At 39.7% G+C, this 14611-nt stretch overlaps 1 protein-coding gene across 2 annotated transcripts in view; it reads right to left on the reverse strand.

Annotated features, from left to right (window-relative positions):
* Window positions 1–13122, reverse strand: part of ubap1 (ubiquitin associated protein 1) — a 56490-nt gene extending 43368 nt beyond the window's left edge. Inside the window, exons 1-2 of one of the 2 annotated variants that reach the window (XM_063042746.1) lie at window positions 12983–13122; window positions 2002–2048 (exon numbers count right to left, since the gene is read on the reverse strand). In XM_063042746.1, coding sequence (XP_062898816.1) covers window positions 2002–2041 — 40 coding nt within the window. In that variant the 5' untranslated portion in view covers window positions 2042–2048; window positions 12983–13122. Of the gene's footprint in view, window positions 1–2001; window positions 2049–12654; window positions 12954–12982 lie in introns of those variants that run through there. The other variant, XM_063042747.1, reaches the window with a different exon arrangement.
* Between the last annotated feature and the right edge of the window lie 1489 nt (window positions 13123–14611).

The following is a 14611-nucleotide window of genomic DNA, read 5'->3' on the forward strand; positions in this document are numbered from 1 at the left end:
CCCTTCCCCTTTACCCAACCATGATTCCTCTCTGTCTGCCCCCTTCCAACTTTCAGTCCACCATACAGACCGATATCAGAAACAGATTTATCACTCACCTATGTGATGAAATTTCTATTTTTCTGCAGCAGCACAGTGAAATACATAACATTACCACAGTATTTGTAAAAGTCTTAGGCTCTCTACCTATATACTGTATATGTGCCAAAGACTGCTGTACAGTAATGTACCGCTCATGTAATGTAAGCAAAATAATTTTCACCAGCACATTAAAAACAATTCGTAAGTAAAAGCAGCAAAGTGTATGCATCAGTAGTTTGTACATCTTGGCTCTCAAAGCTAAATCTGATCACAGGGATGTACATTAAAAACACATTTGATAATAAATGTACTTTTAGTCTTTAAATTCAACTAAAACGCTTGAAGAAATAAAGCTAATATCAGCTAGTCAAAAAACTTTCTGCTTTGTATTCTGCATTTCTGTGGGGGTTCTTCAAGACGATTGATTGAGAATGTTTTGGGTGCTGCGGATCACTTTCAAGGGTTCCTTAATTCAAATAGAAACTCTCCAATTGAAGTATTTCCCTAAGCCGGTCATCAAAATTGATAGACAGCAGAACATCAGGTAAAGAGCAAAGATTAGGCAACAATTAGGGAGAAAATTTGTAGCCATTTGCTCAAGCTTCGACTAATTCAGAAGAGCCAGCATATATTGTTAAGGAGTAAGTGTTTTTAAATGAGGTAACAGGTACACAAAATGTAGAGTTGAATTTTCACAAGGCATTTTGCGAAGTACCACATGTCAGGAAAATTAAAGCCTTTGGGGCAAAAGTTACCACAGCAAAACTTTTTTCAATAAAACTTGCCCAGTTTCAAAAGTAAGTGCGGAGATGTGGGTTGGTTGTGCACAAATCTTCAAAGTCTCAGGCCATGTTAACAAAAGCAGTTAGAAATGAACATGTAATCATTGGCTCAAGGGCCCATAACCAAAGGCTGGAGCTTTAGGATGAGATTCACAAAAGAACCAGAGAAAACACAAAGATAAAAAAAACCTTCAAACAATATGTGGTTATGGTTTAGAGTGCTCAGCAAAATAAGATGGTAGATGCTAATTGAAATGTAGCCTCTTAAAGAGAGCTGAATCAATATTTAAAAGAGGAAATATTTCAGGGATAAGAAGAGTAGATTTCTCTTCTACTACAAAGTGGTTGATATGTGACTACATACATTTGCTTATCCTTTTCAAATTTGATTATTCCAATGCCGTAAATGACATAGAATCACATTATTTCCCTACAGGAAAGGTGGAAACAAGGTTGAAAAGAGTACAGAGGAAATGTACAAGGTTGTTACTGGGACTTGAGGACCAGAGTTATATGCAAAGATTGAAAAGGTTAGGACTTTATTCCTTGGAATGTGGAAGATTGAGGGGAGATTTGATAGAAACATACAAAGTTTTGAGGAATATTAATAAGGTAAATGAAGCAGACTTTTTTCACTCAGGTTGGATGGAACTACCACGAGAGATCATGGGTTAAGGGTGAAAGGTGAAAAATTTAAGGGGAACATGAGGGGAAACTTCCTCACTCAGCGGGTCAGGAGAGTGTGGAACGAGCTGCCAGCACACGTGGTGCATGTGAGCTCAACTTCAACATTTAAGAGAAATTTGGGTAGGGGCTATGGTCCAGGTCAAAGGGACTAGGCAGTTTAAATGGTTCAGCAAGGCCTAGATGGGCCAAAGGGCCTGTTTCTGTGCTGTACTTTTCTATGACCCTATGACTAAATGGAAACAAAATTTGCACTGAAAAAAAGAGGAACTCAAGAAAAAAATTTAAAAATAGAGAGAGGAATCATTAAATTGTGGAACTATTTATCAAAGTATATTGCTGAAGAAATTATTAACATTTATTCAGTTAGCAATAGTTTACTTAAATGCTGGGGGGGTGGGGGGGGAAGAGAAAAAACTAAGCTCTGTTAAAGGCAATGCAATTAACAACTTACCAGAGTTCTGAAAATCTGATCCTGATTTCCTAGAGGCCATTTAGAATCTGGAAAAAAAGGTAATGCTCATTAGAAACGATAGTGTGGCAAAGCAAACACACTATGCTATATACTGTGTCAAATGCAAGATTTAATGCTTATGTTTGTACTATAATGGGATTGTTATGATAAAGTTAAAAATTTATTGCCAATAACACGTAATTGTGCGATTTTGCTCGGGTCAGACTGGCTCTGCGGTCTGCAGATAATGAACAACACAGTGTTAGGTTGAACTGAACTGAATACACTGGGCTCTTTCGGTGACTTTGTGGTTCAGTGTTTTATATTCTGTACTTTTTGCTTGTTTTTTTTGCTGTTTGCCAATTTTTTTCTTTTTTTGAGTGTTAGGGGGTTTGATGTTTTTCTTTGATCGGGTTCCATGGTTTTCGTGGTTGTGTGAAGACAGTCAAAGCATATTTTTTAAAAAAATATTAACTTACAGGATGTGAGCATCACCAACTAAGCCAGCATTTATTGCCCATCCCTAGTTGCCCTTGAGAAGGTGGTGATGAGCTGCCTCCTTGAACCGCTGAGTCCCTGAGGTGTAGGTCCACCCACAGTGCTGTTAGGGAGGGAATTCCATGATTTTGATCCAGTGACAATGAAGGAACGATGATCAAAGAAACCCAATCAAAGAAGGTCAGAATGGTGAGTGACTTGGAGGGGGATTTCAAGGTGGTGGTGTTCCCAGGTATCTGCTATTCTTGTCCAAGATGGTAGTGGTTGTGGGTCAGTAAGGTGCTGCCTTAGGAACTTTGTGTTGCTGCAGTGCATCTTGTAGATAGTACACACTGCTGCAACTGCTCGTCGATGGTGGAGGGACTGGATGCTTGCGGAAGGGGTATCAATCAAGTGGACTGCCTTGTACTGGATGGCGTCAAGCTTCTTGAGTGTTGATGGAGCTGAACTCATCCAGGCGAGTGGCAAGTATTCCATTACACTCCTGACTTGAGCTTTGTATGGTGGACAGGCTTTGGGGAGTCAGGAGGTGAGTTACACACCACAGGATTCCTAGTCTTTGACCTGCTCTGGTCACCACGGTGTTTATATGGCTGGACCAGTTCAGTTTCCCGTCAATGGTAACCCTCAGGATGTTAACGGTAGGGGGATTTAGTGATGAGATGCCACTGAATGTAAAGGGACGATGGTTAGAGGTTCTCTTGTTGGAGAGGGTCATTGTCTGGCACTTGTGTGGCTGAAATGTTACTTGCCGCTTGTCAGCCCAAGCCCAATTGCTGTCCAGGTCCTGCTGCATTTGGGTATGTCCTGCTTCACTATCTGAGGATGGTGCAGAACATAGTCAGTCATCTGTGAATATCCCCGCTTCTGACCGTATGATGGAAGGAAGGTCACTGAGGAAGCAGCCGAACATGGTTGGGCCTGAGACACTTCCTTGAGGAACTCCTGAGGATGAGATGATTGGCCTCCAACCATCTTCCTTTGTGTCAGGTACGATTCCAACCTGAATTGTACTGGATTTGTCATGACTTTTCATCCTCGACAGATCCAAGTAGCCAGTTTGATACCGAAATATATTATGCCTGTTCTAAAGCCGCAATCCAGCCATCTTGCCAAAAAGATACCATGAACACACACTATCCTTCCTATAGTCACAGCTGCCATGTTGCCCACATTGCTGATTGATTCAGGCAATTAGCATAGAGCCAAACACTGAGCACCCTCTGCCTCTCCTCCACAGCATCCCCACACTGCAAAATGCAGATGACTCTTGTTTGCACATGCTAGGAGGTGAACTCCAGGCCATCACTGATGCTTTTACTGAAGCATATATACGGGAGGCTGAGACTTACAATCAACGTCTGCAAGACTAAAATGTTCTGCTAATCTGCACTGCTACACCACAACGTCTTCCAAAAATTAAGGCTCAGGCAACACCTTGGAAAACATAGACCATTTTTCACAGCTCAGGAAATATCTCTTGATAAAGGTGGGCATCAGTGTTGTCCACCAACTTCAGCATGCCAGTCTTTGATTGAGAATGATAAGGGAATTTGAAAATGAATTCAGAGCTGGCACAAAACTCATAGTTTAACAGGCATTGTTGGTGTTCTCCAATATATTTCTAAGACCTGGACCATCCGAGGCACTGAAAGATATCACTACTGCTGTCTCCACAAAATCTTACAAATTTCACTCAATTAACTAGTATACCAACACCATCGGTAAGGCGCTTGTACGTTCTCCCTGTGACCGTGCGTTTGCTCTGGATGCTCCAGTTTCCTCGCCCAATCCAAAGAGGTACCAGCTTGTAGATTAATTGGTCTTTGTAAATTGTCTTGTGATCAGGCTAGTGGAAATAGGTGGTTGCTGAGTGGTGCAGCTTGCCAAGCTGGAAACACTTGTTCCACATTGTACCCAAGTAAAAAATATGTTTACAAATTCAGCGTGTAAAAGAGGAAAAATACACTGTCTACTTGCACATTTCTACCAGAGATCAACATTCAAGGTAATTGCATATTGAAAGTATTTTAAACCAATTATCCTTAATATGATGCATATTTTTTTTAAAAAAAGAAATCAGTGATGCAGTTTATTTTTGCTGCAGGCCATGTTTTGAAATGAAGCTGAAATGGCAGGATTAAAACTTCTCCTGAACTTTCGTTATCACACAAAATGGTTCTGCAAAGTTTACGAGTTAAGTAAATATTGATGTTCTTTCTAGTAGTATACCCAACATATGAAAACTTAATCTTAATAATGCACGAACACAAAGTGAAACAAAAAGTGAAACAGAAAGTGAAACATTTCATTCATACTCCCCTTAAAATTTTAGATAGAAATTGCAGGTAAACAAATTAACAGAAACAAACTTTTTAGTCTAGATATTGTACAAGAGTTTCTAGATTTGTTAAAGGAAGTGAAATAAAAGTCAAATTACAGTTTAAATTCAAAACAAAAAGCTGGAAACAGACAGCAAGCAAGAGGGTATCCATGTTTTGTATATTATAGCAGCAATATGCAGCGGAATAGCAAACTGAACTGACAACTTTCTATAGATGCACAGTGGAAAGTATCCTGACTGCTTGTATCACAGTCTGGTGTGGCAACACCAATGCCCGAGATGGAAAAACCTACAAAAAGTAGTGAATACAGCCCCGTCCATCACAGGTAAAGCTCTCTTCTGCCTACTGAGCACATCTACAAGGAGTGCTTCCACAAGAAAACAGCACAAGGACCCCCATCTCCCTGATCATGCTTTCTTCTCGCTACTGCCATCGGGAAGGAGGTACAACAGCCTTATGTCCCACACCACCAAGTTTATGAACAGTTATTATATTTAATCCATCCGGCTCCTGAACCAGAGCAGATAACCACACTCACCTCAAATTTGAACTGATTCCACAACCTACAGACACACTTTCAAGGACTCTACAAGTCCTGTCCTCATTATTATTTATTTAATTTGCTCATTGGCTGTTTGTCAGTCTTTGTGTAGTACAAGACCAAGGAATTGATTGTGTACTTCAGGAAGGGTAAGTCTAGGGAACACACACAAGTCCTCATCAAGTGATCAAAAATGGAAAGGGCAAGCAGTTTCAAGCTCCTGGGTGTTAACATCTCTGAAGATCATCCTGGGCCCAACATATTGATGCAATTATAAGGAAGGCATGACATAGAAACATAGAAAATAGGTGCAGTTGTAGGCCATTCGGCCCTTCGAGCCTGCACCGCCATTTATTATGATCATGGCTGATCATCCAACTCAGAACTCTGCACCAGCCTTCCCTCCATACCCCCTGATTCCCATAGCCACAAGGGCCATATCTAACTCCCTCTTAAATATAGCCAATGAACTGGCCTCAACTGTTTCCTGTGGCAGAGAATTCCACAGATTCACCACTCTCTGTGTGAAGAAGTTTTTCCTAATCTCAGTCCTAAAAGGCTTCCCCTTTATCCTCAAACTGTGACCCCTCGTTCTGGACTTCCCCAACATCGGGAACAATCTTCCTGCATCTAGCCTGTCCAATCCCTTTAGGATTTTATACGTTTCAATCAGATCCCCCCCTCAATCTTCTAAATTCCAACGAGTACAAGCCTAGTTCATCCAGTCTTTCTTCATATGAAAGTCCTGCCATCCCAGGAATCAATCTGGTGAACCTTCTTTGTACTCCCTCTATGGCAAGGATGTCTTTCCTCAGATTAGGGGACCAAAACTGCACACAATACTCCAGGTGTGGTCTCACCAAGGCCTTGTACAACTGCAGTAGTACCTCCCTGCTCCTGTACTCGAATCTATCCTGTACAGCAGCTATATTTCATTAGAAGGTTGAGGAGAATTGGTATGTCACCAAAGACACTCGCAAATTTCTACAGGTACCATGGTGAGCATTCTAACTGGTTGCATCATTGTCTAGTATGGAATGGCTACTGCACAGGATTGGAAAAAGCTGTAGAAAGTTGTCAACTCAGTCAGCCTGATCATAGGCACTAGTGTCCCCAGCATCCGGGACACCTTCAAAAGGCGATGTCTCAAAAAGACAGCATCCATCATTAAGGACTCCATCACCCAGGACATGCTCATTTCTCATTGCTACCATCAGGGAGGAAATTACAACTGCATAAAGATACAATCAACGTTTTATGACAGCCTCTTCCCCTTCACGATCAGATTTCTGAATGGACAATGAACCTCCGTACGCCACCACACTATGTTTTTTTAAAATCTATTTCACGACATATGACTCTCATATTAAACTAATTGAGTTTTTCATTGATTATAATGTATTTCTTTGTTCGGTAGTGTATGGTGACATATTGTACAAACTTAGTTATTTTTTTTAAAAATTGAGCCACACTGCCCAGCAATCCCCCAGTTTGATCATAGTCTAATCATGGGACAATTTACAATGACCAATTACCCTACTGTGAGAGGAAATGCATGTGGCCACAGGAAGAACAGACAGACAGCAGCAGGAATTGAACACAGATTGCTGGTACTGTAAAAGGTTGTGCTAACCACTACACTACCGTTCAAGTTCACTTTGAACTTTGAATAGCTTTATGAAACTGCAATTTCTCTTTCTCTGAAAAAAAAGAGAAAATTTCAGGCATATTGCTTCACTTTCAGGAATGGTCACTTCAAAAGGAGGAAAATCAAAGGACCAGGCAAACATGACATCTGAGAGATGACTGAGAACAAAACAAAATAATTGAGAAGCAAAAATTGGATAGATAAGTAATCTTTTTTCCTAGAATGGCATGAGTGAAAATATCAAATACTAGAGGGCACAGCATTAAAGCTGGAGAGAGGGGCTGGGGCAAGATTAAAGCAGATTTAAGACAAGTTTCTTTTACACAAAGACTGTATCTGGAATATGCTACAAGGGGAAGTACTACAAGGAGTATAATAGCAAACAAGTGGAAATTAGACAGTCACATAAACAGGCAGGTGGGGTTAATTTAACTTGGCATCCTAGTCATCACACACATCATTGGCTGAAAGGAATGTTCCTGTACCAATTACTTTTTTTTAAGAAGAGGCTTCAAAGTGTCAAAAAATTTGAAGAGAAGAATACCTTCAACATTTTTTAATATTACTTCAAAAATACATTTTTCAAAAGAATTTTAGTAGCAATAAAAAGTAATGAAACATTAAACCTTTGTTGACAGGCTTTCTTTAAAACCACAGGAGTAAGGCAACTGTAGCCAAGTTTATATATTTGAAATTATTTTTCATTTTCCATACAATAGCCCTATTTTGTTATGCTTAGTAGAATAAGAGTGATCACACAAAGCCCATCACATTTTTCAGAACTATCTAGAATGCAATCCTATAACTAAAATTATCCATACCTGTCGACAATATAACTGTACTGTATTCAGATTCTAATAAGCTGACCAAAACTTTACATAGTACTTCAGGTGAGGCTGCATTCTGTAAATTTGAAATAATACACCTCCATTTGGATTTTCAGCATCTTCAGACCTTCTCGTGTTTGCACCTGCATAGTCAGTTTCCTCAAGAATACATAGATTCCTCTGCGCCCAATCATTTGCAGCATCTATTTAGGTAACGGTCTACCTCTTGAATTCTACTGGTGCACGACCTCATACTTTGCTACATGAAACTCCATTTGCCTTTTGCCCCTTCACTCATCTTACCTATATACCCTGAAGTAGAGTACAAATATTATCATTGTCTTGCCACACATTTGCAAGTCATTAGATTGTTTTTGTTAAATACAAAACACTTAAATGAGATTCGATCAGTAGTTTCCCTCAGGTGAAAACTATTCATCTTAAATTTGAGTTATTTGGTGCCTTTAGCATAGCAGTTAGTGCGGCGCTCTTACAGTTTGGGGCATTCTGGAGTTCAGAGTTCAATTCCAGAAAGCAGTCTCTGTATGTCCTCTGCATGGAATGTGTGGGCTTTCCCCACGTGCTCCAGTTTCCTCCTGCAGTCCAAAGACGTACCGTACAGGTTAACTGATCATAGGAAATTGTCCCATGATTAGGTTAGGGTTAATCGGAGTTGTCGGGGGATGCTGGGTGGCATGGCTCAGAGGGTTAGAAGGGCCTACTCCATGCTACATCACTAAATGAATAAATTATTTTAAACTCTGCTTACATGAAAACAATGACTTAAAATACTGAAAGGTCCAACATATGTTGCCTATACAAGGCTCCAACAGCCAAAGGGTGAAACGCAAGTCATCAACTCAGCTGGCAACTTTTCAAGATGGACATATTTTGGACCTTTTCGATTCTCAACTAAAGCAATTAGCATTTTTATCCCCCCCAGGAACTATTCTGAAGCTGCCAAACTAAGTTTAGTGCATTCCGAGAAAACCAGACTAGGTTCTCTCAACCCTTTCAAAACAAAATACGATGCCAAGAAAAGTTCTGATCATGGTAGTGTGGCAGTTAGCACGATGACATTACAGCTTTGGGCATCGGAGTTTGGAGTTCAATTCCGACATCATCTGTAAGGAGTCTATATGTCCTTCCTCTGGAAGGAATGGGTTTTGTCTGGGACCTCTAATTTCCTCCCACAGTCCAAAGTCATACCAGTTAGTAGGTTAGTTGGTTATTTTAAACTGTTCCACGATTAGGCTAGGGTTAAATTGGGGGTTGCTGGGCAGTGCAGCTGGAATGGCCTATTCAGAAACAGATCACAAACAAGAGAAAACCTGCAAATGCTGGAGATCCAAGCAACACACATAAAATGCTGGAGGAATTCAGCAGGTCAGGCTGCATTTATGGAAAAAAAGCACATAGATGCTGCCTGGCCTGCTGAGTTCATCCAGCATTTTATGCGTATTATTCAGAATTAGAATCAGGTTTAGTATCACTGGCATGTGTCGCAAAATATGTTAACTTTGTGACAACAGTATAATGCAATACATGATAAATATAGAAAAAAACGGAGTTACATTAAGTATATACATATCTATTAAATAGTTAAGTTAAATAAGTAGTGCGAAAATAACAGAAATAATAAGAGTGAGGTAGTGTTCATGGGTTCAATGTCCATTTAGAAACAGGATGGCAGAGGGGAAGAAGCTGTTACTGAATCTCTAAATCTCAGTGCTGTATCGCTAAATAAAATAAAAAAATAAAAACTATTCAAACACAGTTTAGCCTCTTCTTCATAGCTTGCATTTCTTTCTACATTTTTCACTGCCTTGGTAAAGTAGCCAACATAATCAAAGACCCCACCTACCCTAGACATTATCTCTTCACACTCTCCCGGGGTAGATGATACAAAAGCCTGAAGGCACTTTCCACCAGGCTCAAGGACAGCTTCTATCCCTCTGTTATAAGATGATCGAATGGTCTCCTTGTACAGCAAGGTGGATTCTTGACCTCATAGTCGATCTTGTCATGACCTTGCTCGTTATTGTCTGCCTGCACTGCACTTCTCTTGTAACTATTACATGCTGTTACTGCTTTTCTCTTGCACTACCTCAATATATTGACATAATGAAATCAACTGTATGGATGGCACGCAAAACAACGTTTTTCATTGTACAATAGTACATGTGGCAATAATAAACCCATTTCCATCCTCAAATGCTTTACAGCTAATGCTTTTGATGTGTGCCCTTTGCTCTGGCAAGCACTGTTAAAGATTGATACAGCTGTCGGAGGCCTCTGTACTCGAGTGATCACTCTCTCCATGGTGAGTCTCAAGTCAAGGGAACCTGAATAAAGATTGTAGCATCGAAACAGAGAGCTGTTTCCCTCCCCTCTTGCTGTGGCTGGAGTGATCTCGCTCTCTCTCCCCCCATTTGAGAGAGAGAGAGCCTGTTAAGAAGTCGAAATGTTGGGATGGTCCGTAGTTTTTGATGGACTCTAGATCATGGTGTCTGGGGGTGTGCTATTGCTTGCATGGTTGGTTGGGGCGGGCTGATGCTTTTTGTTGGAGCAAGTGGTCGGGGGAGGGTTGATGCCTTGCTGCATCTAATGCATAGGAGAGCACAGGGGGACTTCGGGGTTCTAACATCTTCTGTCATTTATTCTTTGTTTATTTTCTGTTTCATGAATGACTGTGAACAGTGAGGATTTCAGATTGTATATTATACATTCCCAGGAATTAAATTGAGCCATTGAATTACTGAGAATCTGGATTAATGCAATTTTCTTATTTGAGAAACTGCACATATATAAAAATGCAAATATCCACAATTAGTAGAGGTGAATTATCTTACATTTTTGATTATTCAGTGTGAATTGTGTACCCGCTCTGTCTTCAATCAATTGGACTAAAATGCTCCATTAACTCACAAACTATACAATTTGCATTTTACATCAGCATTTGCTCCATTTGTGGTATGGTGCTGGACAAACAAGTGATGAGTTATCTGGAGGAAAAAGATTTTCATTAATAAGATGCATCTGACTTCTTAATGGAAATATTAGCTTGTATATTCTGTGGCACTTTACCCTTTTCACTTCAATCATTGCTTTACTGTAAATCACAGATATTCAATGCATACATTATTTTTTTTTTTGCAGAGTTCCTAGACACAATACACTATCATAATTTCATTTCTTTACTTCACACTCTTGAACTCCAAGAGGACTACAACTTTGCCGTAGGGTTTGGAGGCTTGCGTGCTTCAATGACCCAGACAGCTATGGTGGTTGGAGTCAGGGCGTTATGCTTTGGTTCTTGGTAGGATCACCCATGTCAAACAGGTGAAAGGGTAGAGGCCAGGCGAAGAGTGGTCCACCAAGTTTGTGGAGTTCAGCTCACAGTTTACAACCCTGACTGGTGAAGAAACCTGTTATGGAAACAGCAATGAAGAATCCTCTACATCTGCGTGTGACAGTACTCCTAGGCCTCCATGCAGGCCCTGCATGACTGACAGCAGTAAAAACCGAGCTACTGACATGATGAAGGAAGCCCCGAACACCACTGGAGAGGAGGACCTAAATGCCAGCAGCGTAAGTAGGCAGTCGGTAGGTCGCACTCTTGACAGTGGAATTAATATTAATAACACTGTGAATTGCCTCAACTCTTAAATTTCCTACTGGGGTGATAACTTCAATAATGGGCAATGTCAACCCAGCTGTAAGCTCAGTCTAGTCTATGCTTACAACTGTTTCATTGACGATGTTACACCACAATTACTTTTCCCATTACAGTATACAGATCACAATAGACTACCAGCATGAGTACAGTGTGTTGAAAATATCAAAGCTCATCCAATTCCCAAAACCGATGATTTCATCATCTGTTGTGTGCCTTTCCAATAAATCATGTAATGGTTTTTCTATATATAAATTCCTTATAATGGATTGCCAAAATTTTGAAAATAAGAAACAAAGCAATACAGAAATCAAGTATAAACCTATTATTCTTAATCTATCACTATGGGAACTGAACCATGAAAATGCAAACAAAAATGCATTATGCTAGTATCAGATAACCAAGGAAAAACAGAAAGATAAAGAATAAATAAAATCCCAGGTAAAATAAATAATCACAAGGAGACAAAGATAAAATGTGGTTAAAATAAGTAAAAAGCAAAAAAAAAGAAAGAAAAAAATCAAATGCAGATAGAAAGGAAAAAAGAATGTAATTATCCCTCTTCTGAAGATACTAACTAATGGCGAAATCCCACTGCAAAGGATCCTGTGGCTCCTAACACCCTAACCAAATGTGAGATTTAAATCCAGGGAATAAGAGAAATCAAGCTATTAGAAATCCAATATTGTATTTCCTGGCAGCGACCTAATAAAGGTTTATGAACTTGTGAGAAAGCAATTTAAATCCCTCTCAAAGAACATTTACAAAGAAACTGCGAGACTTGTTAAAGGAAAATTCAAAATTCTGTCACCTATATAGGGAGATACCGGGGATATAAAGAAGGAACATCAACGTAAAAAACTTTTCGCACTGCAGCAATCTACAAAATGAAACTTTGAAAAGATCATCAGCAAAACATAATCGAGATAACTTTTCTAGCAATTAAAAATGTTATTTTGTTGGAAACGTTCCTTCAATTATGATTTATCACTTGCTTCACTTCCATAATATATTTAAGAACCAGACGAAAGGAGAAAAATAGAAAACTTACGTATTTCAGGCAATCCAGACAGAGTGTTAAATAAAAACGTAATATTTAGGACATAATTATAGATTACCCAAAGTGATCGGTTGTTAATCTCTTTTCTAATGTTGGCTGATGAAATGATCTGCGAAGCGTCAACGGGGCGTTTCGAAGGGCCTCGTATCCCAATCAATAACAGAAGCTCCAGTGTTGGGACACTACCGTGCTAAGAGAGGTGTTTGACGCTGAAGAAATGAACTGCAGGGCGGTTTCAGGACTAGATCGCAGTATTTACGGTCTGCGGGTTTAAGTTTACTTCTACCCGTTGACTAGTGACTCTGTACCTTTAACCGACAGGGTAAAGGCTGCACTTCCTCACAACCAAACAATCAACGCCTACTGCCAGCGGACCCAACACTCACCCAGGAGTTTTCTATCTTCTGGAACGTTTGATTCGATATTCCGAAAAAAAATAACTTTTTGGTATTGAAACTAGACAAATTTGACATTATTTCCTGCTTCATTGCAGGACGCCATTTTACCTGCTGGCGAGTGACGTCATCGCGCAAATCACGTGTATTCCGCCCGAATCCGTCCACCGACCCCTCCCCCCGTTAGGTCATGCCGCGCTGATCGAGGCATGCGCACTGTTGAGACATGCAGACGTGAACTCGTCAACCTTTAATATACGAAGAACTAGTAATTAAATATTAATTCCAAGTAGTGCAAAGAATCAACTTTGAGGACATTTAGATTCATAAGATAAACCTCCATTCATAAACAGAATAAGTGGAAATTGTGTTTCATTATGACAGTGTCATTCTTCAGAACATTTAACTGGTAAATGCTTCCAAAAGATATTACCGGAAGGATAGGATTGGATTATTTGGTCCTTTCAGTTTATTCTTCATGAATTTTTAATTCATGCAAATTTATTGCAGTCAGTGGTAGAGCTGGTTTTCAGTGAGAATCTCCTACATGACAAATGATTTTTTTTAAATCCAAGTGCATAACATCAATTACTTCTTAAAGCCACTTACCAAATTTATTCATTTGGCATTAATACTTAAACTATTTTTTGAGTAAGTGATTTTGAGGGAAACTTGTAATGAGCATTTGTGGTTTCAACAAGTTTGCATGAAATTAGAATGCAATACTGAGATAATTAAACTAAATAGGAGGAGGCATATGCATCTCTTTACTTCACCCCTCCCACTCAACTACTACCTTGTACTTCTTCCTCTCCTTCCCTCACCTTCTTACACTGAGCTCTTCCTTTTCAATCTTGATGAAGGGTCTCGGCCCAAAACGTCGACTGTCCACTCTTTTCCACAGATGCTGCCTGGCCTGCTGAGTCCTCCGGCATTTCATGTGTGTTGCTTTGGATTTCCGGCATCCACAGATTTTCTCTTGCTGGTTGAGAACTGTTGGGCTGAATGCCTGGCTCTGTATTGCAGCATTTAACCTAATGTAAATAGTCTATCCTGTACAGTAAAATTATAATTATGATACCCATTTCTTCCATTAAGAAGGGCACTATTCTTCATCAAGTCCTCATCTTTCATGAACTGTTGGTATGATGATAAGTTGAATAAATTATCTGAACAGTCAGGCTGACCAGTCATTTAGCTTGTCAGTATCCTTATTTTAATAAGTATACCAGTAATACAAAATATAACAATATACTAAATATAACAATGCTACAAAAATAACAGTATCTATCTACAATCTAAAGTAAACATTCAACCCAACCTATTTACATCTAACAGCATTTACCAACATGCACAAAATATATGAAGAAGTCAGCAAGTCAGGCAGTATCTATGGAAAAGAATAATCAGTTGACATTGTGGGCCAAGACCATTTATCAAGACTTATTAGTGTGTCCTGATGAGGGGTCTCGGCCCAGAACATTGACCATTTATTCCCTCCATAGATGCTGCCTGAATTGCTGTTTCCTCCAGCGTATCTATGTGTGTTGCTCAAGATTTCCAAAATCTTTAGAATTGATTGCGTTTAGCATTCTTAGGAGGCCATTTCCAATTAGTCTT

The sequence above is a fragment of the Mobula hypostoma genome, chromosome 3 (genome assembly GCF_963921235.1).
Source record: "Mobula hypostoma chromosome 3, sMobHyp1.1, whole genome shotgun sequence".
In the NCBI taxonomy this organism is placed as follows: domain Eukaryota; kingdom Metazoa; phylum Chordata; class Chondrichthyes; order Myliobatiformes; family Myliobatidae; genus Mobula; species Mobula hypostoma.